We start from the raw sequence: 21,269 nt of genomic DNA on the forward strand, positions 1-21,269 counted from the left end.
CGTTTGCAATTATTTTACATTTGACACTTAGCATATTTTAATTGTTAATCATAAGGATATCTTATTCATTGACCATCGGTTTCAGAGATTTATTTTTTGTAAACGGCTTTATTTGCCTATCTGGCAGCTCTTCTAAAATAATGTGCGTGCAAGCGAGACAACCATCGTATCCACGCGCAAAGCACTTATCAAAATAATGAGCAGAAAAAAGTGTTGGTTTGTTCGTTCCTTCCCACCACATTCGCTATTTGAAACGCGACGACGAGAAGGCGACGACGACGACGACAGCGCAACTTGTAGCAGTGAAAATATTTATACAAATAATTTACTGTGTTAAAAATCGAAATACTTATTAATTAATTAAAGTGAAAATGTAAACGCAGTGTTTGCCAATGAAATGAAATTCATTTAAAATGTATTTCAACGCAATAACTCGCCGTGAAAATTTCGTCGTACAGGCAAAAAAGAGCCGATTTTTAGTGGAAGAAGAAGAAGCAGCAGCAGTGAAGGCAGTAAAAGCAATCGTCGACAACGACGACGAATACACGGACAAAGCGCAGTGCGAATGAAAAGCGTGTAAAGAGAAAACTTGCAAAAATTACAGCAACAACAATAGCGAGGCGAAAAGTGTGTTTAGAAAAGAAATTAAAAACACACACGCACATACACACAAACACACATACTTATGCATATGCAAATACAAACGCAATTTTGAGAATTGGTGCAAAACGTCGACTGGCGCGCGGTTTAATAATAAACAGTTATATGTATGTATGTTGCGCGAAAACATATGAAGCGCCGCAAAATACGAAAAATCAATGAAATTGTAATAAAATTCCGTATTTTGCTCTCTTTATCCTCAATTTCTGTCTCTACCGTTCGCTCGCTGTGTGCGACCTCTCTCTCCCTCTGTCTCTCTCTCTCTCTCTCTTGTTGATTTTGTGATAAAATTGCAAACAGCAGCGACCACAACAATAAAAACAATTTGCCAACCAAAAAGCAGCTCAAGTACATAATACAATACATATATAGTTTAACATACAAGGTGCGTATGCAGCGACAGAAACAACAACAACATCAACTTTTAGTATAGTGTAAATAAGTTCTCTATGGTCCAAAAATTTGTGTGTGTAGTTCAATGTAGAACGTGTGAGAAGAAAACCCGCGTACAAAATTTGATGACGTCTTCAAGCTATGCTATTGTTGTTGTTTAGTGACCAGCAGTAACAATGGTATCGAATAGTATCGCAACGTATGTAGTGTAGTACAAAGTGTGTGCAACTCAAACACACACAGGCACATGCTTACTACTGTTTGGGCGACGACGACCGGTATTTTGTAGCCCCCCGTAGAAGCCCAGCACGCCGTGATGCTGCTGTTGATTAACAACAACAACGAGATTAGCCGAGAAGAAACCCAGCAATGGCCATACAAAACTGTAGCTGCCAAGAAAATCGTGATGTAGTCAAATTTGAATAGGTCCCAATGAGTTGACAGTGAAAGAAGAAAGATAATAATAAATAGAAACTTTTACCTATGCAATGCGTGAATTAGCAATGCCCCAACAGTACAGTGAGCTATAATAGTAATTTGATTTGTACAGAAAAACTGCAAGTCGGTTTAGCGATAGTTCAGTAGATCAATTTTTACTGTGCGCACTAATTTGGACACCATTGTTGTTTAGTTTTTCATTTAAACTTCAGTTATTAGTAATATGCGTTATTATTATATGTTATTTTTAAAACATAAATAATTTCAAGGTTTGCTTCTCTTTGTGGTCTTATTAAAAAGGTCCATAAACAATTTCAGAAAAATCCTATCATAGAGCTATTTAAAGAGCTTTTTTCTTTATTAGTACGTTTAAGCGATGTCGCGAATAATTGGAATAACTCAAGGATTCGAATTAAGTATAAATATGAACCGTAGTTCAGTCGCTTAATTCAGAAACTAGTTCATTTTAACTAAAATTTGCAACGCAAATATGTAAATTCTAAAGAAGGTATCAGTAAAACAGAACAGGATATTTCTACTGTGGGCGATTGTGAATTAGAACATCAGATTCGATTGACGCTCAGAAATTAGTTACTATTATTAAATTTTATGCATACGTTTTTTCAGGCAGTAGTAAAAAAAGATGTGTTTTTATATATCATTCGTTTTTAACATTTGGAATATAACAGATTTGTCTACACAAGGGACAGTCATAAGCTTTACATATTTACTGTGACCTTATTTTAATTATAATTTTTTTGGAAACAAAACACATAATTAATCGCACTCGAGAGGAATCCGTTTAAGTAATTTATGTTCACATCTCAAAGATATTTGTAACATTTTCAACTTGTTTTTGTATTTCTTTATTAATATTTCATTTACTTAAATTAATAACGAGCAGTGCTGATTAATTAAAAGTTTTCGGATGTAACCGTACGCATATTTAAATACCCTCTTACTACGCAAATGAACCGTAGATATTGCTTGTATAAGCTTTTGCCTATCAGTTTGCTGCGTTGACGTTCTATGTCACTTGACTGTCCTGCTAGTTGTTGTAAAATCGCAATAGACCTGTCCCATACCCTCGTTAGAAGGTCTTATCACCAGTTCGCTGTTTGTGTCAGTGTGCTGCTGTCAATAAGAACGAAAAAATGTATCGTACTGCTCCCACTGTACACAACAGCGTACACAAAATTTGATTTGAATATAAGCATTTGACAGTCAGCGCGCGGCACCAGAAGCAGATTACGCTGCTAGCTGTTGTGTTCCTTACCTTTTCATACCTACAAGCTGAGCATCACTCACTCACCTGGTGAGCAAATAGGGGAACACACGAGTGCACGACGCACCAAAGTCTGTAACAAAAGTTAGTGTACGCCTTGTCTGGCATTTTACTATGCACATTTATTGCATTAGCTAGTGATTATTATTAACTTGCTGACTAGAAATTTAATATTTGTGATAACTTATTAAAACACGTCAAAATAGCTAAGTAAATCAAGCGCTAAGCGTTTGCACGTGTGCCGTATCTTTTGGCTAACAGTGTAGCACTTGTGCCGTTTTGTCGACAATGCGCGCGCTCCCTCTCTCTCACACGCGCTCAAGCCGCAGCCGCACTCACTCACACATACACTTTTTGCAAACACACATACAATCGCACGCATACTCACTCATTTGGCTCTCTTTGCTTATATATTTTTTTTTTCTGTTTTCAGTGGTTGTGCAAGAAGAAGCAGCAGCAATCAGGCAAAATACCTGAAAAAAAAGAAAAATAAACGGTAAAACGAAGAAGTGGCGACAGCGAGCAGCAGCAGCAAGTCAAGGTAGCGCGCTAAAAGTTTATTGTAAAAATCAAAGTAGAAGGCACAAAGTGATTTTTTTCTGCTTTCGAACAAACGAACGAACGTTAAACAACACATAAAAACAATAAAATATCAAAATGGTGGAAGCAATAGAGCGGTGGAGAACGGCTGCGTGAGCAGCGCGAGATCTGAGCGCCAATTATAAAATAACAACAACAAAAGCAACAAACAGTAACAGCAACAGCAAAATAAGAAGAGGAAAGAACAGCAACCAAAAGCGAAACGAGCGCGCAACAGCCGCTGGAGGCAGCAGAGGAGCTCGTCGCCGCTCATAAAGTACATAATAAAACAAAATTTAAATAAAGTGGAAGTGGAAGTTTGAGCTCAAAGCATTAACTGAGAGCAACAACAACAACAAAAACAATAGCAGAAGGAGTGGAACAAACTCGAAAAGTGTAACAAATAGAAAAATAACATCACACAGCAACAATACAAACATAACATACAAACACAATGTACGGGAAATCTAAGACATCCGCCGTGCCGTCTGATGCGCAGGCCAGAGAGAAATTGGCTCTTTATGTGTACGAATATCTGCTGCACGTGGGCGCCCAAAAGGCGGCACAGACATTCCTCTCCGAGATCCGATGGGAGAAGAACATAACGCTTGGTGAACCGCCGGGATTTCTGCATACCTGGTGGTGCGTCTTTTGGGATCTGTACTGTGCGGCGCCGGAGCGTCGCGATCAGTGCGATCACAGCTCGGAGGCGAAAGCCTTCCACGATTATGGCTTTGTCAGCTCCGGCTACGGTGTGAACGGCATTGGACCCGGCGGACCACACAATGCCGGTGGCCCAGCGCCCAGTCCCCTCGGCCAGATGCCGCCGGGCGGTGATGGCGGCCCGATGGGACCCGGTGGACCGATGGGTCCTAATTTCTTCCCAAATACGACAATGCGGCCGTCGCCGCCAACGCACGCCTCGAGTCCACAGCCTCCACCTTCGCAGATGATGCCTGGTCAGCCGCCTTTCATGGGCGGTCCGCGATATCCTGGCGGACCACGGCCCGGCGTGCGCATGCAGGGCATGGGCAATGAATTCAACGGCCCTCCAGGACAGCCCATGATGCCTAACAGCATGGATCCAACGCGGCCGGGACCAGGCGGCGGCATGGGTCCTATGAATCCGCGCATGAATCCGCCGCGTGGCCCCACTATGGGCCCAATGGGCTATGGCGGTCCGGGCGGTATGCGCGGCCCTGCGCCAGGCGGACCCGGCGGCATGCCGCCAATGGGCATGGGCGGCGGAGGTGGTCGACCGCCCCAATGGCAGCCAAATGCATCGGCGCCTATGAACGCGTACTCGTCATCATCGCCGGGTAACTACGGACCCGGACCCGGCTCGAATGGTCCGCCTGGCCCCGGAACGCCGATCATGCCCTCGCCGCAGGATAACACGCAAGGTGGTCCCGTCGGCGGACCCGGCGACAGCATGTACTCATTAATGAAACCAGAATTTCCCATGGGTGGTGGCCCTGACGGTGGTGGTGGTGGCGGCGGACCCGGCGGCATGGGCCCCATGGGTGGTGGTCCCAACTCGATGGGGCCGGTACTTAATGGTGGTGGCGGAGGACCCGACGGTAGCGGTCTTGATGGTATGAAGAACTCACCAGCTAACGGGGGACCGGGTACGCCGCGCGAAGATTCCGGCAGCGGCATGGGCGATTACAATTTAGGCGGCTTTGGCGGCCCCGGCGAGAACGATCAAACCGAATCGGCAGCCATACTCAAGATCAAAGAGAGCATGCACGAGGAGGCCAAGCGGTTTGAGAAAGACACAGATCATCCGGACTACTTCATGCCATAACAACATCATCATCACCACCATCATCAGCAGCAACAGCAGCAGCATCAGCAACATCTCAATACGGTGGCAGCTGCAGTGGCAGCTGTCGTTGCTGCTGCCGCATCCAACAGCACCGGTGGAGGGACAAGCAGCTCAACGGCCGCATCCATAGCTGCTGCGGCGCTTGGCGCAGCAGCCTCCAATTTGCTAAGTGGCGGCAGTAGCAATAACAACAACAACAACAACAACCAATCTGGCAATCCGACTGTGTCCACTGGCGCGCATTTTGCAAAGGAACTCAATTTCTAAATACACGATAGTGAAAATCCTTGGGTACATAAGCATAAAGTAAAGTAAAGTAATTATTATATGTAATAGTTTAAAAAAGAAAAAAAAAATAATAACAAGAGAAAAACGAAAGCCAATGGCAAATATGTAAAATTGTAAACCGAACAGCAGCAAATAATAAGCAAAGCAAAAGCAAAAAGAAATTAACAAAAAAAAAACAATATTCCACAACTCACATTCAAATTCAAATGCTAGTTGAACCGGTTCGAAACGGTAAACAAATGCGACCAAGTGGCAACGCTAGCGGTTTGCAGCTGGGCATGGCAAGCCAGAGAACGAAAACCATAAAGCAACAAAAATAAGCAAATATACTTAAAATGTAATGTTAAATGCAACAACAACAATATGTTTAGCAGTCTTCTGATTAGTTTAGTTGCAACAAGTCAAATCTGTAGCCTCCATATACACTCGCAAACACACACACTCACACACACACACACACAATATGTCTACTAATTTTAGCGATGTAACAATTTTACTTGCGCTTTGCATTATTAACAAAACAAAACAAAATGAAAAACTTATGGAATATTTAACAGCTACACCATCTATGTACATTTTCTGTTTGTGTGATTTTTGCATATACTTATATAGATATATACATAAACTAAGTATATAAATATTATTAATATTGTATTGTAGTAATTGAGATGGCAAACAAGATTTTTTGTTAAGCAAGTCTTAAAGGCGCAACAGATAAAAAAAAAAAAAGAAAAGAAAAGGCTTCAGAAATTCAATTGAAGTAACAAAAAAAAAAAAAAAAAAAAGGAAGAAATATTTATAATATATTAGGGAGCATAGTTAGCATTATTGAACATGTATATGTAGAGCCTGTAGCACACATACATAGGCATAACTGCTCCGTTTGCGCACTCCTTGTTTTTGTGTCTGTGTGTGTGTGTGTGCGTTGGCTTTTCTCACAATGCACGTTTTATTTTGTTTTTTTCTTTTTAAAACAAATTGTAAAAATCGCACTTTGTCGTCGTCGTCGTCGTTGTTTTTTTTTTTTGCTTAAATCTTTTTTAATTGCATGCGTTTCTAGTTTCGTTTTAAGTGTGTTTATTTCCTTCTTTAACCATGCCAAACTTCACTGTGTAAATTAAATTATACTTATATTCTTATTTGTACATTTTGTGTTTAACAAAAACAAATTGTTATTAAGTTCCTTCAATAGCCGCCCCGCAATTCCGGGTCTCTGGCGAATCGAGCAATATACATATATGATTTATTCACTTTCGTGCACTTGTTTCGATTTCTGAAATTTCTTCGATGTCGACATTGTGCATTAGGGCAGCGAAATAAATAAATATACATATAAATAAATAAATATATATATATATAATTCAATATATATATATATGTGTGTGTGCAGATTTTGGCGCATTTTATGCACATATTTATTGCAAAGTAGCTATGCGCTTAACTCTAAGAATTAGCTGTTTAATATGCATATAATATATATATTAATTATCTATTACTTAAAGGCAGCAGGCAACAAATGTAGCAAACCTAACCTAAAAAGTTTACTTCGAAAATATCACAACAACAAAAAAAAATAAAAACAAAAAAGCTGTACAAAAGTTAGTTAATGTTGGCTGTGGCTGCGCAGCTAATGTTAATATTATGCATAAAGTATATATACATATATATTTGTAGCATATATATATATATATATATATATAAATATAATAGTATATATGTCTGTGCTTGCATCTTTTTCTCGGCACAGCACATTCACATTAAAAAGAAAATTAAAAGAAAAAAAACAAATCCGTAGAATTTAGATTTGAAAGCTAATATATAAGCGTAAAACCCATAAAAAAAAAAAATGATAAAAACTAAACTTAAAACAAACAAATCAAAATGAAATTCTTTGCATTATATAAACACACACAACCCAAATCAATTGATAATATAATATAATAAAATACGACGAAAAAAATTCTATTTTAAATATTGTATGTATATGTTTAATGTGTCGGAATTTGAAATATGTGCGTGACAAATTGACGGCACGTGTGTGCTGCATGAATTATTATTATTGAATTGATGCTGCACCAGAAATGATGCGAATGCGAAAGCAACACTTAAATAGTATCTAAGTTAAATTTATTATCTGCAATCGCTTTAAGTTCAAGCGTTTCAATTGCTGGATCTATATATAAATGTATGTATGTGTAATGGCGCGGCGTTTAAACTAAAAAACAAACCACAACAACAACAACAACAAAAACCAGCAACAAAATGAAAAATGCAAAAAGGACAGAAAAAAATCCCGATTGAATATAAACAAAAGAAATGTTTAAATAAGTATTTTAGTGTTAATTATACAATTTACAAGTACACAACACAAAACAAAAACAATATAATATAAATGAAATAAAGTTTTAAAACAATATTTGTAAAAAGTACAAAAACGCTCTTTTCTTTTTTACAAATTACAATTTGACTCTTTTATTCACTTACAGTTTTCAATAAATTTCACTTGTATTCTATATATATATAAATATATATATAAATTGCCTTAGTTTCCTTAGTGTGTGGGACTAAAGTCGCCTCGACCAATTCAATCAATTGGAATATTTATATAATAGGAAAAGCTAGAAATGTTAAATATTTTTCAATTTTTTTTTTTTTTGCAAAAGTATCAACAATTGATGTACAGCAGAAAATAAACAAAATATTACCAGTCATACGAACCAGTTGAGTTATCGGTTTCTACTCTATATGATTCTATACACTTTTTAAAATTAGTCTTAAAACTACGTTAACAAAACTTGCTGGAACCGTCTGAATCAGAACAGTCAATAGTGGCCGATATTTAAAGTTTATAATTAAAAATAATAAATATTCACGACAATTTTAGTTATGTCTGTTTAATAAACTATGTATATTATATTAATTATTATATTATATTTTATATTAATTTATATATAATATTATTATATTAATTCATAATTCTTGATAGTTTATTAACAATGATTTAGTATTTTGTTCAGCAAAAATGTATCCACTTTTCTTAAAGCTGTATAATAATTCATTTTATTTAATTTAATAACAAAGATAGTTGAACAATTTTGAATAATTTCGTAAAAATCCCTGCTTAGCAATTATAAAAAAAGAGACAGAGTGACGCAATAACATTTAATTCAAATATTTAATGCACATTAAAAAGTAAATTAAAATCTATTTTGTTAAAAAGGCAATTTAGAAACATTACGCATACATTTCAACCAAAATCAGATTTAAAAGTATACTTGAGATTGAAATTTGTGAATATTGTGAAGTTAATTGCGTACTCATTTAGAATGGAATTTAGATTTGGAATAGATTTCAGACTTGTATTTAAACCAAACGAAATGCCACATAAATGAAACAGCTGGAAAAATTGGAGCAGTAGAGATTGCTAATATCTGATCAATAGGTAATGATCTCTTAATTGTTGCTGTTTAATTGCATTATTTTGTATAGAAATGCGTGCAGTTAAATTGGGCGGCTCCGTGCCAGAGCCAGGCGCAGACATTGACCAAATTGGCGTGGCACACGCACAGTTATTGGTGTATGGACATGGTGGACTAATTGAGGTGTCAGAGCACGTTGCCGGGGCAACGGGCCCACACAAATGTGCAGCAGAGTTAATTACTTTGGTTTGCCACTATCCGGGCAAACTCGGTGCTGATAGCGTCGTCTGCGTCAATAAAATCAATAATAAAATGGATTTTTATAACGATTTATAATCGCATCCCGTCTGCTGGCCATTGAGACAAGTTCATGCTGCAAAGTGGCGTCCTGTTTCTACAGTTGCCTGGGTTTTGCGCGCAACGTGGCTGCTGCTCCAGTGGTCAACGATTCAGAGCCGTCGGCTGCGTTGCCCAATTGCCTAACATATCGCCAAGTTGCAGGAGCCGGCAACGGTGCCGGCTCAGCGCCAGCGCGACGTGTCCCAGTGCTGTTTTCCACGAACCGTGGACTTTATTTGCGTGTGGCACAGCCACAAAATATGCTGCAACCAGTCGTTGCAGAAGCTGGACAGCATTACGACATTAGCTTTTGCGATCTGGAGCGTTGGGTGAGTTGCAGCACCTTTGACTTTGACTAGTTGAACATTTGGGAGAACTTTTTACATTCGCACACAGAGCACAAATCGCGCCAATGTGGTCAGCCTAGAGGATACGTTTAGCATCCTGCAGCCGCAGCAGCAGCCACCGAACAGCCAGCAGCCACGCGCCTGGAACAACTTTGCGTACTACAACATACAGCGCTGAGCTGCTATCTTTAATCGAGCCTGAGCTTGAACATACTGTGTGCTTACTTGAATAACATTTTTTATAATTATAAATACTATGCTAGACAATTAAATTGTGGGCCTCTCATGCCGTGTTGCTGGTCAACGATGCCATCAGAAATTCCATTTTATTAAGGAAACTCTTGCCCTCAATCTTATCAAAGCGCACCTGGAATTAAAGGCAACAATAAAGGTAGTTAGTAAATGTATTATGAAATAGATCTGTAGTTGCACTTTTTACCTCCTTAAAATTGCCACCCAAATTCTCCCAGAACTTCTCCGGCACAAGTGGACTTGGAAAGAAGTCTTGACGTGGACTACGCGCTATATAAACCTTAACATCGATTTGCGGATCGCAGCGTATCTGCACGGCGATCATGCGATCGCTGTTGGGCGAGGCGAGCAGACAGGAGCTGGCATTGCCGAGCGGCTCTACCTTGCCAATGCCGAGATGATTGCTATTCGAGAGCACCGTCCAGGCCATGTAACGCGCCAGGCTCACCAGGCAGCTGATCTGATGTGAATTGATTTGGCATAGTATGAGATCGCGCAGCTCCTGCGGCTCATACGACAACTTCATGACGCGCCCATCGCGGCAGATGCACTTCAGCGAACGCTCCTTGACGTGTATAACCAGAGAAGTGCGTCCGATGGCATCATAACCATGCGTCACAATATTAATCTTCACACAGGACATTGTGGGGCTGTTCATTGCATTCCAGTGCGACACAATTTGTGGATCCTTGACATCGCGAGCCAGCGTATCCAACACATACTGTGTGCGCTTTCTCATAAAGATGTGTTGAGCCTGGGCAATGATTTGCTCCAGTATTGTCTGCGTCTTTGTCATGTCCAGCAGCGCCTCACGATCCGCGGCAGTAGGCCCAGCCAGCATGCGTTTCTTGCTGGGACCCAATGGAGCGCTCGCCGGATGTGGAAACGGATGATGTGAGTTTTTGTAATGCACCTCGCGCAGCAGTTGATGGAGCGAATGCTCCAGCACATGATCATGATCATTAATAGGCGCCGGCTGGCTGGAATCGAAACTGGTGGAGTGGCATAGCGAGATGATTAGCTGAATATTGGGCAGCAGCGTGGCACGTATCTGATTGCCAATGACCACATGAGGAATTGGCGCCTGTAGTTGAATCGCCTCGCGTGCCAACTGTGCGAACAGTTCCTTGCAGAAGAGCACATTCTGTGCAAACTCCAAGGACTTTTGCCAAACGCCCACCTGGGCGGTTATATTGGGTCCATGGCCCATTAGATTCACCTGAAATTAATTTTCAAAATAGGAATTCATTTATCTTAAATCAAGTGGGTAAGCAAATGTTACCTGCGCGGTGCACAGATCCTCTTGATCCTTTTGGGTGATGACCTTAATATATGCTACGCCCTGCAGCTCAGCGGGCACAATAACGCGCAGCGCAGAGCTAGCTTTTGGCTGCATGCCATTATTGCTACTGCTACTGGAAGCAGTAGAGGCGTTCGCACTATTGCCGGCCCCGTCATCGTCGAGCGCATCCTCCGCTTTGGTCACTTCAAAAGTGCCGCTCATCCCGAACTTTGAGCCCGCTGTGCGATAACTTAGATCACCAATGATGGCACCATTGGATACCTTCTTTAAACGCCAATTCTGACGCAGACGCAGCAGCTCAATATGAAAGTCTGAAATGTTGCGACTGCGCTGCTCGCTGTGTGCATTGCGTAGTCGCTCGGCACCGCTCAACAGCACTTGGGCAGCCTGCGAGATGGCCTTCTTGCGACTATAGACCTGCACAATGGGCTTGGTGTCATCGCCATCCTCCAGCAGCGGATCCAGCACCAGGTAACGCTTGTCCTTGGCAATAGATATGACATCGGATAGCACACAGATTTCGGTATATGCATCCTTCAGCTTATTGCGTACTGCATCCCAGGGCCATAGGCTTTCCTGGAATTGATTGGCATCCTTGTTGTCATCTTCGGCAGCAGCGGCTGATTTCTCCTCCTTCTTTAGATCATCCAGCGAAGTTTTGCTAAAGTCTATGCGAGCTGCGCACTTTGCAAGACTCTCGGAAAGTGTCGGCGGTCTGTAAAGCAACTTGTTGAGAAAAATGCATACGCTATTGTTTGGTTTTTACGGCAATAGCCGCACTCACGGTTGATATAGCTCGGTGCCATCGTAGGCGATCTCACGTATCTGGTTCTCGCACGTTGTCTCCACGGATATATTAACCGAGTTGGACATGTTTCCTCGCCAAATCTTCAAAAGCCGGGCATTTGCATTTGCAAACGCAAAAACAAATACCAACTTGGCAGGGTTGCACCAGCAGCGATAGCTACCTATGTAGTATCGATAACATACGCTGATTCTTTACAACACTGTGACATTACTTTCATATTTTTGTTGAATTTCAATTTTTGGACCACACAGCAGTAAACCTTTCCAGCAACATGTTATTTCTTAAAAGCAAGGCAAAAACACTTGATGTCGCCAATTATACGGTCATCGTACCCAGCATCTGTGTGGGCAATGCAGCACAATTGGCTTGCGACCTGTTGATTGCATCAAAAAAACTGAAACGCATCGGCAGCCTGTCACATCCTGCCTTGATACCGGTATATGGACCCTCAGCCTACCAGCACGAGCCGGACGAGCGGGTATCATCTTGTGAGCTTTATGAATCCGCGGAGGATAAGCTATTGGTCATACAATTTCGTGCGCCACTTATTGCGCGACATACAAAAAGTTTTCAAATTAATTTAGTAGAGCTGCTGCAGGCGGCGCGCCGTGTGATTGTTCTCAGTGGCAGCTTTGGCTTTGAGCGACGCGTTATCGAGGAGTCACCTTGGGCCTATCGCGCCAGTGACAACTTTAAGGCAGCCCACGCCGCGCAGCTGGGCAATGCGTCGCTTGTAAAGTGGAAGGAGCACACGGGCGAGCACATCTTTGGCGGCGGTAATGCGCTGCAGCTGTTTAATGCTTTCGAGGAGAAGCAGGTGCCGGTCATGCTGCTCTTCCGTTATCTGCTAGAGGGCGACAACTCGACCGACGCCTCACTGATTGTGCGCGAGCTGAACGAGCTGTGCGAAGATTTTCTGCAGTTGCGCGACGGCGGCGACGGCGGCTTCAAGCTGACCGTACCCAAGTCTTGGAATCTATTATTTGGCAATGAAGTAACCGAGTTACTCTTTTAATTGTGGACATTATTTGGAATTATTACAATAAAATCTAATCTTTTGGTGTAGGATAATAGAGATTGCTCGCACTGTGCTCCCTGAAGTACTCGCCGCCATACTCCTGGTACAGCTTACGCGTAGTCAGCGATCCGCTGAAGTTCTTGCTATTAGCCTGTAGGCATGCACCCAGCCAGGCGCTCAATGTGGGATCATTCGTCTCGTAGATGGCAAAGCTAGACTGAAATGGTCGAAGTTCCAGCAGCTCTTTAGCCAATCTTTCCTTCAGGCCACGAAACTGCGCACAGCTTCCCGTTAAATAGACATGATCCACCAGGCGCTGCTGTTGCTCGGCCGTAAAAAGTTTCAGCACAAAAGCAATCAGCTCCGCCAGACCCGCTTCCGTGCAGCCAATCATGCTTGGCTGAAAGAGTATCTCCGGCACTCGTATGGCTTCCACACCAAAGTGCAGCTGGTAGTTCTCGGCTGCAATGAGCGCCTGCATGGCTGCATTGTTGGCATCATCGAAGCCGGCGTCGTAGTGCTGTAGGATTTTCTCGTACTCGAGCATCTGTTCGTTTTCCGCATCCGAATCACTGTCGTCGTTGTAGCGATTGATGCGCTTGTACACATCCCAGTCGTTGTCGTTCATGCCAAAGCCATCGTCCTCCTCATCACCGCCGTTGGCTTTGCGTCGCTTCTCGCTGCGTGCCAGCGTTGAGATGATGCGCATACGCTCCTGGGCTGCGTGCGTGTGCCGCTTGGCCTGCTCCTGACGCTGTTGCTGTCGAGCCTGCTTGCGTTGCAGTAACTCCTCGCGCTTGTCGCGCAGCTCCGACAACCATTGAGCCTGCGGCATGCCCTCTGGTGGTTTGGGCATCTTGTCCAGCTTGTCCTGCTGTTTACTGGGCCGTGGTTGGCCCACGGCGCGTTCCTTAACACGTTTGATGCGCGAAGTTAATGTGCCCATCAGCTTGTCAAGCTCCTCCAGATTTCCAATTTGCTGTTGTTGCAGCGCGCGTTCGAATTTCTGTAGTTTTTCCTGCTCATAAAGCTGCCTCAGCTTGCGCAATACCTGCAAGTACTCTTCATCCTCTTGCAGCTTCTCACGCTCGCGACGATTTTTAATGTCCAACAGCCGCAGGGCCAGCTCGCGACGCTTCTCCTGCTTCTGCTCGGCCGTTAGCAGTGCATTGGTCGCCGTCACCTGGTTGTAAGGCAGTTGTATTTTCATGATGTTGGCCTCGTAGTAATCCAGTTGAGCCCATTTAAGCAGCTCTTCCTTGTAGTCCAGTGCTATGTGACAATGTTCATGCACCAGTTTCTCAATGCGACTGGAGATGGCAGTCAGATGCACCGGGTACTTCATTTGCATCAGCCGAAATAAATAATTATTGATGTGAAATCCACCTACATTCAGCCGACGCACGTGCTCCAGCTGCATTTTGTTAGCCAACACAGGAATCACATGCGTTGTGGTATACCCAAAGGATATAATAAGTGCATCTGCTACGAGCTTATGTTTCTGTTGATGGTGCTGCCAGCTATAGAGAGCATCAATGCCGTAGGAGAGCACAGGCACGCCGTAGCACTCGAAGAGCAGTTCGCTCATTTGCCGGCGACACGAATTTGGATTGGCTAAGGCTTCGGTCAGCACAATCGGATGCGCAATGCTCTCTTCTCCATCAAAGCCCATTTTGCTGAAGATGTAGTCGAAAATTTGCTCCTGATGATTCCAATTGGTAATCACGTTACGCTCGAAGGGTGATTTGAGATGTGCCCGCACCGCCTCAATGTTAGTTATATCATTGCCTATTTGGATTTCTGCGCTGGCTTTTAGATCCTCTGCTGTTGCTGCAGGCGCAGAGGCATCCGGTAGTTGGTTGTCCTTCTTGCGATCCTTTCGTGGCTTTGTCAGTACATTGCGAAACCGTAATTCTGGCTCCTTTGTGTCGTGCCAGCCAACGCGGCATTCATACGAACCATTGTCGATTATCAGTAAGCGCTTGGGCACTGCCATCGTTTTAATTTATTATATTCAATTATCAATTTGTTTACAACTTGTTTGTTTACAGTACATGCGAATGCTGTTAAAGTATTTTTATTTTTAGTTCACGCTTTCCAACACTTTACGCTGCTTTAAGCCGTTCACCATTAGTGGCAACCCTGTAATTTAACTGTAGATCTTAGTTTGTATATACCAACTTATATACGAATGCTTACATGTATTTTATATATGTAGAACAAAATTTGCACAGGTTTGAAGATTTGCGGTGAATAAATTCAATTACTTTAATTTTGTAATGTTTGTGAAGATAAAGTTGGAGGATCAGGGAAATGAGAAGGTGAGTTTAAAATTTAAAATTATGTATTTACATGAATCGTTGCTCTTTTAGGCACCTCACATTTTTAGCATAGAAGACACCGCCTCAGTCTATGATTTAAAGACCCATTTGGAATCCTTTGTAGACATACCGGCAGATAAACAGGAAATTCAAACACTGGATCGCACATTGACCAACTTTGATGAGCTCTCTAAGGTCGTTAATCAGGAAATTGGCGGCGATAATATTAATGGAGCGGCCATTTCTCTTTATACGAACAACCAGTTTTTCTGCTTCTTGCAGTTCTATAGCCAGAACGAAGGAGATAAACAGAACAACTTCTTCAGCCAACCGTCAAATGCTAGAAATTTGCCCATCGATCATGTACCTCAGTATTGTGAGAATATAATTGACTCGGATAATTCTTGGCATTCGACAACATCCGAATCAGATTCGACAGATAACAGCAACAGTAGCAACTCCTCAGAATCAAGCGAGGATACGAGAAATCGTAAACGCAAGTCGATTCTAAAGAACGATTCTCCTCCAAAAAGGTGACAGCTAATTTATATTTAAATTGCCATAGATCATTTTTTAAATTAATTTTTCGTAGAGGCCCTTTAACAGAGCAAACCGATAGAAGTTGTGAACCTACATCTACTACAGCTACTCCGATGAGTCAGGCGAAGCCAACCCAAGACAAAATACCTGTTGTGCCAGAAATACCCGCAGTTGCACCTTCAGTGACTGCCCCAAACAACACTGCAGACAGGCAAATTGAAAACATTACAGTCGGCGAAAAGGCGCCACAGGCTTCTACTTCGTTCAACAAATCTGTTAATCAGAGTTCCCCACAAGAATTAAGTCCAGACCCAACTACGAGCCTGTCTGCTCCTTACATTGCCATGAAGCCGGAACACCGTAGATATGCGCTGGTTATTAGCCATGCCATCGATGAGCCGCATTTGGACTATAATCGTCTAATGAAACATTTCTATGAGCTATTTGAGTTCTCTCAGAGTTGTAATCGTTTAAACTTTAGTGAATATGCCACAATAACGGCTTACGACGACAAATTGTGGATGCTTTGTGAGGATGATGATACGTGCGACTGGATTGCCACAGGTGTCCGCACTATGAACTCATATAAATGTTTCAGTTTTATCAAGTATTTCGCACTGTTGAAGTGTAGTATGGTGCTGCCGCAAGTTGCTGAAGGAAAGGAGCTGATGAATATTTTTCATCTGCTCGAACTGCAGAATCAGGGCCTTAGCACGAATAAGTGGTGCGTAATGGATCGCTCTGTGCTCGATCCGGAGTCGGAGGAGTTTGCCAGCAAATCCGTAACCAGTTTGTGCAAAAATGAACAGCTTATTCTGTATGTGGATCGGGAGAGCAAGTGTTTTATACAAGAGCATTGCTTCAAACTCAAGTATTGCTTCTGGAAGCTGACTTTTGAGTTTTAAATTTATTTGAGTGCAGTCAAATTATCATATTTAGTAATTGAATTACAAACGAGTTGAAACATATAAACTTGAATAAATACCCCATTTTCGAGATGATTTTATTAATTTTTCAGTCTCAAGCAAATAACGAAAAGCTTTTAAATGCTTGTCCACACATTTAAATTCTGAAATTCGCAGACAAGCAATTAAGGTTTACCGGTCAGTAATCGATACACCGTAAATTATCGGTCAATTCAAATTATCGTTTTGTATACTTTGCCAACTTATCGATATTGTCGCTGCATTAAATTCTTGGGCCATCCCTAGGCGTTAAGAGCTCATTTTTGCATCAAAATAAAAGTAATTGAAAAAGCCAAGTCCTGCTTAAACTGCTGGGACTTGGGCTATTTAGGTAACTAATTAGAAGTAGTTGAGCATGGATTTCGAAACCATCAATATCGAGCAACTGGAGGAAGCAGTGGTTGTCTTTTACCGTTCCACATCGCAGGAACAGGCAATCACACACGAATGGCTGACGAAGGCCGAGGCCAGCCCACAGGCCTGGCAGTTTTCCTGGCAGCTTATGCAGCTGGGCAAGGTGGGTGGCATTGAGATTTCGCTTTAACACCTGAAAAATTAAGTTTTTACTGCACAGAGTCAAGAAGTGCAATTTTTTGGCGCAATTACACTACACTCAAAGCTGATGAAGTATTGGCACGAAGTGCCCCCCGAAAACCGTGAGGAGCTGAAACAAAAGATTTTGGAAACGATTGTGCAATTCGCGGGAGGACCCAAACTGGTGCTTAACCGGCTTTGTCTATCGGTAAGGGCACAGTTTGAACAGCACTTGTAAATTAAATCCATATTTATATTACTTAGTTGAGCGCTTTTATTGTTCACATGCTGGAGGATTGGCCTTGCGCCATTGAGGAGGTAATCGAGACGTTCCAAAATCAACGTATTCCGAACGTTACCGCCGATGTACAGCTGTGGATCATGCTGGAAGTGCTGCAGGGCATACCCGAGGAGGCGCAAGTTATTCATTCCTCCGTAAAGCGCGTTACGCTGCGCGGTGAGATTGGCAAGCGTGTGCCGCTCGTGCTGCAGACTATCGAGGCATATTTGAAGCAGCAAATGAACAAAGAATGGGATACCGAAGGCTACAACAATATGGCACGTGCGGTAAAGTGCGTCAGTGTCTGGATCAGGTGCGATATAACCATATATTCATAAATTTATATACTAAGCCTACTGTGAAACTCATAGAAGCATTGGCTACTCAATTGAGAGCTGCGTCAGCATCTGTGGCGTGATGTTGGAGCTTGTGAACAAGTGTTACTGGCCCTGTATTCGTTCTGGCGTTGGCTGCATGTCTGCCGACGAAAATGAACTCGCCGAGACCTGTCTCAAGGCAATGGTCAGCATAATTGTGCAGCCAGATTGTCACAATTATCCCAAGACTGCTGCTGTGCTGATCAAAATGTTTCTGGATTCACTATGCGACATCACCCAAAGGGAATGGCGGCGAGATAACGATAATGAAGACATTATTGTGCATATCTATATGCTGTTTGTGTCTGCCGTGGAACGACATTCGGCTTTATTTTTGAGCGGCATCACGGCCACAGATCCAGAGTTATTTGCCATCTGGAGCCGCATGGTACATGAGATACTGCAGTGCACAGATAAGCCGGGAATATATCCTGTAGAAGAATCATGCAGCACCATGGCCTTGGCTTTTTGGTATATGCTGCAAGGCGATGTTTTTGCCATGCCAGACGAGGAAAAGCGCAAATGCTGGGAGCATATAAAACCGCTCTATGCACACTTGACCACTGTGCTGGTTCGTAAATCCGAGCAGCCCGACGAGAGCTCCATTGACAAGTGGAACTCTGATGATCTGGAATGTTTTCGTTGCTATCGTCAGGATATTTCCGATACTTTTGTAAGGCACACACTTTTATCCTGTTAATTAATTAAGCTAAATCCCAATGCCTTATCTTCTGCAGATGTATTGTTATGATGTTTTAGACGACTACATACTGGAGATATTAGCCGCTATGCTAGACGAGGCCATTGCCGAGCTGCAGACGCATCCCACACACTGGACGAAACTAGAGGCTTGTATCTACTCATTTCAGTCGGTGGCCGAGCATTTTGGCGGCGAGGAGTCTCGTCAGATACCCAAGCTAATGCGCGTGCTCTCTGAGATACCGTATGAGAAGCTTAACGAGAAGCTACTCGGCACTGCGCTCGAGACAATTGGCTCCTATTGTTCCTGGCTCATGGATAATCCCACTTTTATACCGCCAGCTATTGATCTGCTGGTACGCGGCCTGAACTCTACAATGTCGGCACAGGCAACGCTGGGCCTCAAGGAGCTGTGCCGCGATTGCCAACTGCAATTGAAGCCATACGCGGAACCGCTCCTTGATGCTTGCCAAGCTACGCTCAGTGCAGGCCGCATGAAGAATTCGGACTCGGTGCGTCTAATGTTCAGTATAGGTAAGCTGATGAGCTTGCTGCCACCGGAGCAGATACCCAAATATTTAGACATCATAGTCAGTCCCTGTTTCGAGGAGCTGCAGACCATTTGCCAGGCGGGCGCCGTAAGTACATTAAACTATATCTGTATATATTTATACTATATTATGTCTTTGTGCAGACGTCACCTGCAGCACGCATACGCACAATATTCCGTCTCAACATGATCTCGACGCTGTTTTCGTCGCTTAACACAGATGTGGATGAAGAGCTCAAGAATGTGCATAATATGCAGCCCGTGCTGCTGGTTATGGAAAAGACGATGCCAATTTTTCGGCGCATTGCCGAGCTGTGGGTGGAGGAACTAGACGTACTAGAGGTGCGCGCCAAAAACCAAAGCTAAATGTTGGAATTGTGTAAACTTTTATCTACATTTACACAGGCTGCCTGCAGCGCTTTAAAGCATGCCATTGTTAATTTGGGAAGCAGCTTTCGGCCAATGTTGCAGGACTTGTGCTATTTTATTGTGGCAAGTTTTCAAACGCGCTGCTGTGCGCCCACTCTAGAGATAACCAAAACCGTGAGCATGCTATACATGATTTAGTTAGGATTAAAACCACATTTGACAACTATTTCAGGCCATTATCGTCTTCTTCTGGGAAGAGAGCTGCAAGCCATTGATGCAGCAGCTGTTATTGGAGTTTGTGAAGCACAGTTTTAAATTGTTTGAGAATACGCCCCATGAGAACTTCTCTAATATATCCGATACCATGGAGATGTTCTTCGCCTGTCTTACGCAAATCATTAAAAAGGTGCCACAAGTGTTGGAGGACAAAACGATTGCCTACGATCGTCTTATTTACTATGCACAGCGCGCCATGACGCTACCCGAAAATGGTCCTATACGCGCAAGCACACAATTTGTTACACAATTTGTGATGCAATCGAGAAATCATGCGCATATGACCGAAGTGGTACTAGCCTCGGGTGAGCAGATCCTTCACACGGCCATGATTTGTGTGGGCTATATGACGCCGCGACAGCAAGTGGATAAATTTGCTGATGTATTTCTATCCATTAACAAAAAGTATCCGGCCGAAATGGCGGTTTGGCTAAAGACTGTAATGTCCGTGCCCAACTTTCCCACTGAGCTCATCAGCGAGGCCGAAAAGTCGCGATACGTTACCCTTATCATCAAGTGAGTAAAATTCTTGCATATGCTATTGCATATCCTCTTGACACCAATTATATGCTTTACAGGGTAAAGTTTAACAAGCGGCTGCTGCAACAACATCTGACGGAGCTGGCTGGCAAGACACGAGGACTTGTGCCTCTACAGTCTCCAGTTAATTAAAGAGGAGATTGCTCAACTACATGGCCAAATCTCTTATATTTTATCGTCCTGTTCTGTGTAATTAGATGTTAATTGTAATTAAGGCGCTCTGTAAATGTTCCTTCCAATAAGTTGTTTATTTTTAATGATGTCAAATATTATTGCTGTGCTGGGACAGGCAAATATATTTTAAATATAGGTTTACAAATATTTTGCCAGCCCGAACGCAGCTTTAGCATCTGAAATGAATGTGTTAAAAGGCTGTTTCTTGACATGATTTAACTTTTATTCATAATTTTACAAAAATTACACGCTTTTGTTAACGCTTTATATGCCTTTTATTACAAATTCCTTTTTATAGGCCTGTATAACTCATAATATGGTTTTAATGTTGATCTTAAATTGAAAACTTTGATTTTTTCACCGTTTTCCAGCCTATGGAATTTTGCTTTATTCACTTTCATTGTTTTCTTTTATTGTTCTTTAACCCTCCATATGTATCTATAATGCCAAAAATATGTAAATACATCTCTATATATAATATATATGTGTCTATAACTAAATGAAGCCTTTCATTTACTTGGCCTGTACAGCACTTGGTAGTGGTAGCAAAAATGTGATCAGCTTTTGTAATCTGACTGCTAGAATATTTGAAAATATTTTTATTAAGAATCCGGGCCGTATACCAGGGCTTATACGTATATAATATATAATGACTGTTTTGCCTGGCATCAGTGCCAATTAATGACG

General features: G+C 42.4%; 7 protein-coding genes across 7 annotated transcripts; 5 read left to right on the forward strand and 2 right to left on the reverse strand.

Annotated features, from left to right (window-relative positions):
* Positions 1-247: 247 nt before the first annotated feature.
* On the forward strand, positions 248-5,690 carry Ssdp (Sequence-specific single-stranded DNA-binding protein). Its single transcript, XM_064695908.1, has 2 exons — positions 248-1,045; positions 3,210-5,690. The coding sequence occupies exon 2, from the start codon at positions 3,810-3,812 to the stop codon at positions 5,160-5,162; it is 1,353 nt and encodes a 450-aa protein (XP_064551978.1). The 5' UTR covers positions 248-1,045; positions 3,210-3,809; the 3' UTR covers positions 5,163-5,690.
* Positions 5,691-9,228: 3,538 nt separating this feature from the next.
* Positions 9,229-9,848, forward strand: LOC135433016 (uncharacterized; the record flags this gene model as incomplete). Its single annotated transcript, XM_064688939.1, has 2 exons — positions 9,229-9,558; positions 9,626-9,848. Coding segments are annotated over 2 exons (459 nt in total), but the record flags the coding sequence as incomplete, so codon positions are not given.
* MED17 (mediator complex subunit 17) lies at positions 9,734-12,077 on the reverse strand. The gene is made up of 4 exons (XM_064690318.1): positions 11,916-12,077; positions 11,111-11,846; positions 10,016-11,047; positions 9,734-9,943 (listed from the first exon to the last, which is right to left on the reverse strand). Exons 1-4 carry the CDS (start codon positions 12,002-12,004, stop codon positions 9,860-9,862), a joined length of 1,941 nt encoding a protein of 646 aa, XP_064546388.1. The 5' UTR covers positions 12,005-12,077; the 3' UTR covers positions 9,734-9,859.
* Positions 12,078-12,132: 55 nt separating this feature from the next.
* Positions 12,133-13,010, forward strand: LOC135434007 (proteasome assembly chaperone 2). Its single transcript, XM_064690344.1, has one exon. The coding sequence runs from the start codon at positions 12,211-12,213 to the stop codon at positions 12,952-12,954; it is 744 nt and encodes a 247-aa protein (XP_064546414.1). The 5' UTR covers positions 12,133-12,210; the 3' UTR covers positions 12,955-13,010.
* Arp5 (Actin-related protein 5) lies at positions 12,919-15,038 on the reverse strand. The gene has a single exon (XM_064690307.1). It carries the CDS (start codon positions 14,951-14,953, stop codon positions 12,989-12,991), a length of 1,965 nt encoding a protein of 654 aa, XP_064546377.1. The 5' UTR covers positions 14,954-15,038; the 3' UTR covers positions 12,919-12,988.
* Positions 15,039-15,120: 82 nt separating this feature from the next.
* LOC135434000 (uncharacterized) lies at positions 15,121-16,819 on the forward strand. The gene is made up of 3 exons (XM_064690333.1): positions 15,121-15,278; positions 15,330-15,811; positions 15,871-16,819. Exons 1-3 carry the CDS (start codon positions 15,237-15,239, stop codon positions 16,721-16,723), a joined length of 1,377 nt encoding a protein of 458 aa, XP_064546403.1. The 5' UTR covers positions 15,121-15,236; the 3' UTR covers positions 16,724-16,819.
* A 190-nt stretch (positions 16,820-17,009) lies between these two features.
* Positions 17,010-20,849, forward strand: cdm (importin-13-like protein cdm). Its single transcript, XM_064690221.1, has 9 exons — positions 17,010-17,300; positions 17,358-17,525; positions 17,582-17,910; positions 17,969-18,647; positions 18,712-19,311; positions 19,368-19,565; positions 19,629-19,766; positions 19,825-20,384; positions 20,447-20,849. Exons 1-9 carry the CDS (start codon positions 17,139-17,141, stop codon positions 20,538-20,540), a joined length of 2,928 nt encoding a protein of 975 aa, XP_064546291.1. The 5' UTR covers positions 17,010-17,138; the 3' UTR covers positions 20,541-20,849.
* The last annotated feature ends 420 nt before the right edge of the window (positions 20,850-21,269 follow it).

This window comes from Drosophila montana, unplaced genomic scaffold, assembly GCF_035044405.1.
Source record: "Drosophila montana isolate Dmon_TW-CO22-7 unplaced genomic scaffold, ASM3504440v1 contig_1505_1, whole genome shotgun sequence".
Taxonomy (NCBI): Eukaryota; Metazoa; Arthropoda; class Insecta; order Diptera; family Drosophilidae; genus Drosophila; species Drosophila montana.

What these genes read in the sequence shown, in the direction of transcription:
- MED17 (XM_064690318.1), bottom strand. Translation starts at nt 12,004, where the DNA reads ATGTCCAACTCGGTTAATATATCCGTGGAGACAACGTGCGAGAACCAG. An exon ending in AGGATCTGTGCACCGCGCAG is followed by an intron (nt 11,048 to 11,110) that starts GTAACATTTGCT and finishes AATTAATTTCAG; the next exon opens with GTGAATCTAATGGGCCATGG. An exon ending in TGGGTGGCAATTTTAAGGAG is followed by an intron (nt 9,944 to 10,015) that starts GTAAAAAGTGCA and finishes CTTTAATTCCAG; the next exon opens with GTGCGCTTTGATAAGATTGA.
- cdm (XM_064690221.1), top strand. Translation starts at nt 17,139, where the DNA reads ATGGATTTCGAAACCATCAATATCGAGCAACTGGAGGAAGCAGTGGTT. An exon ending in AGCTTATGCAGCTGGGCAAG is followed by an intron (nt 17,301 to 17,357) that starts GTGGGTGGCATT and finishes TTTACTGCACAG; the next exon opens with AGTCAAGAAGTGCAATTTTT. An exon ending in TTAACCGGCTTTGTCTATCG is followed by an intron (nt 17,526 to 17,581) that starts GTAAGGGCACAG and finishes TATATTACTTAG; the next exon opens with TTGAGCGCTTTTATTGTTCA.
- LOC135434000 (XM_064690333.1), top strand. Translation starts at nt 15,237, where the DNA reads ATGTTTGTGAAGATAAAGTTGGAGGATCAGGGAAATGAGAAG. An exon ending in AGGATCAGGGAAATGAGAAG is followed by an intron (nt 15,279 to 15,329) that starts GTGAGTTTAAAA and finishes TTGCTCTTTTAG; the next exon opens with GCACCTCACATTTTTAGCAT. An exon ending in AACGATTCTCCTCCAAAAAG is followed by an intron (nt 15,812 to 15,870) that starts GTGACAGCTAAT and finishes AATTTTTCGTAG; the next exon opens with AGGCCCTTTAACAGAGCAAA.
- Ssdp (XM_064695908.1), top strand. Translation starts at nt 3,810, where the DNA reads ATGTACGGGAAATCTAAGACATCCGCCGTGCCGTCTGATGCGCAGGCC.
- LOC135434007 (XM_064690344.1), top strand. Translation starts at nt 12,211, where the DNA reads ATGTTATTTCTTAAAAGCAAGGCAAAAACACTTGATGTCGCCAATTAT.
- Arp5 (XM_064690307.1), bottom strand. Translation starts at nt 14,953, where the DNA reads ATGGCAGTGCCCAAGCGCTTACTGATAATCGACAATGGTTCGTATGAA.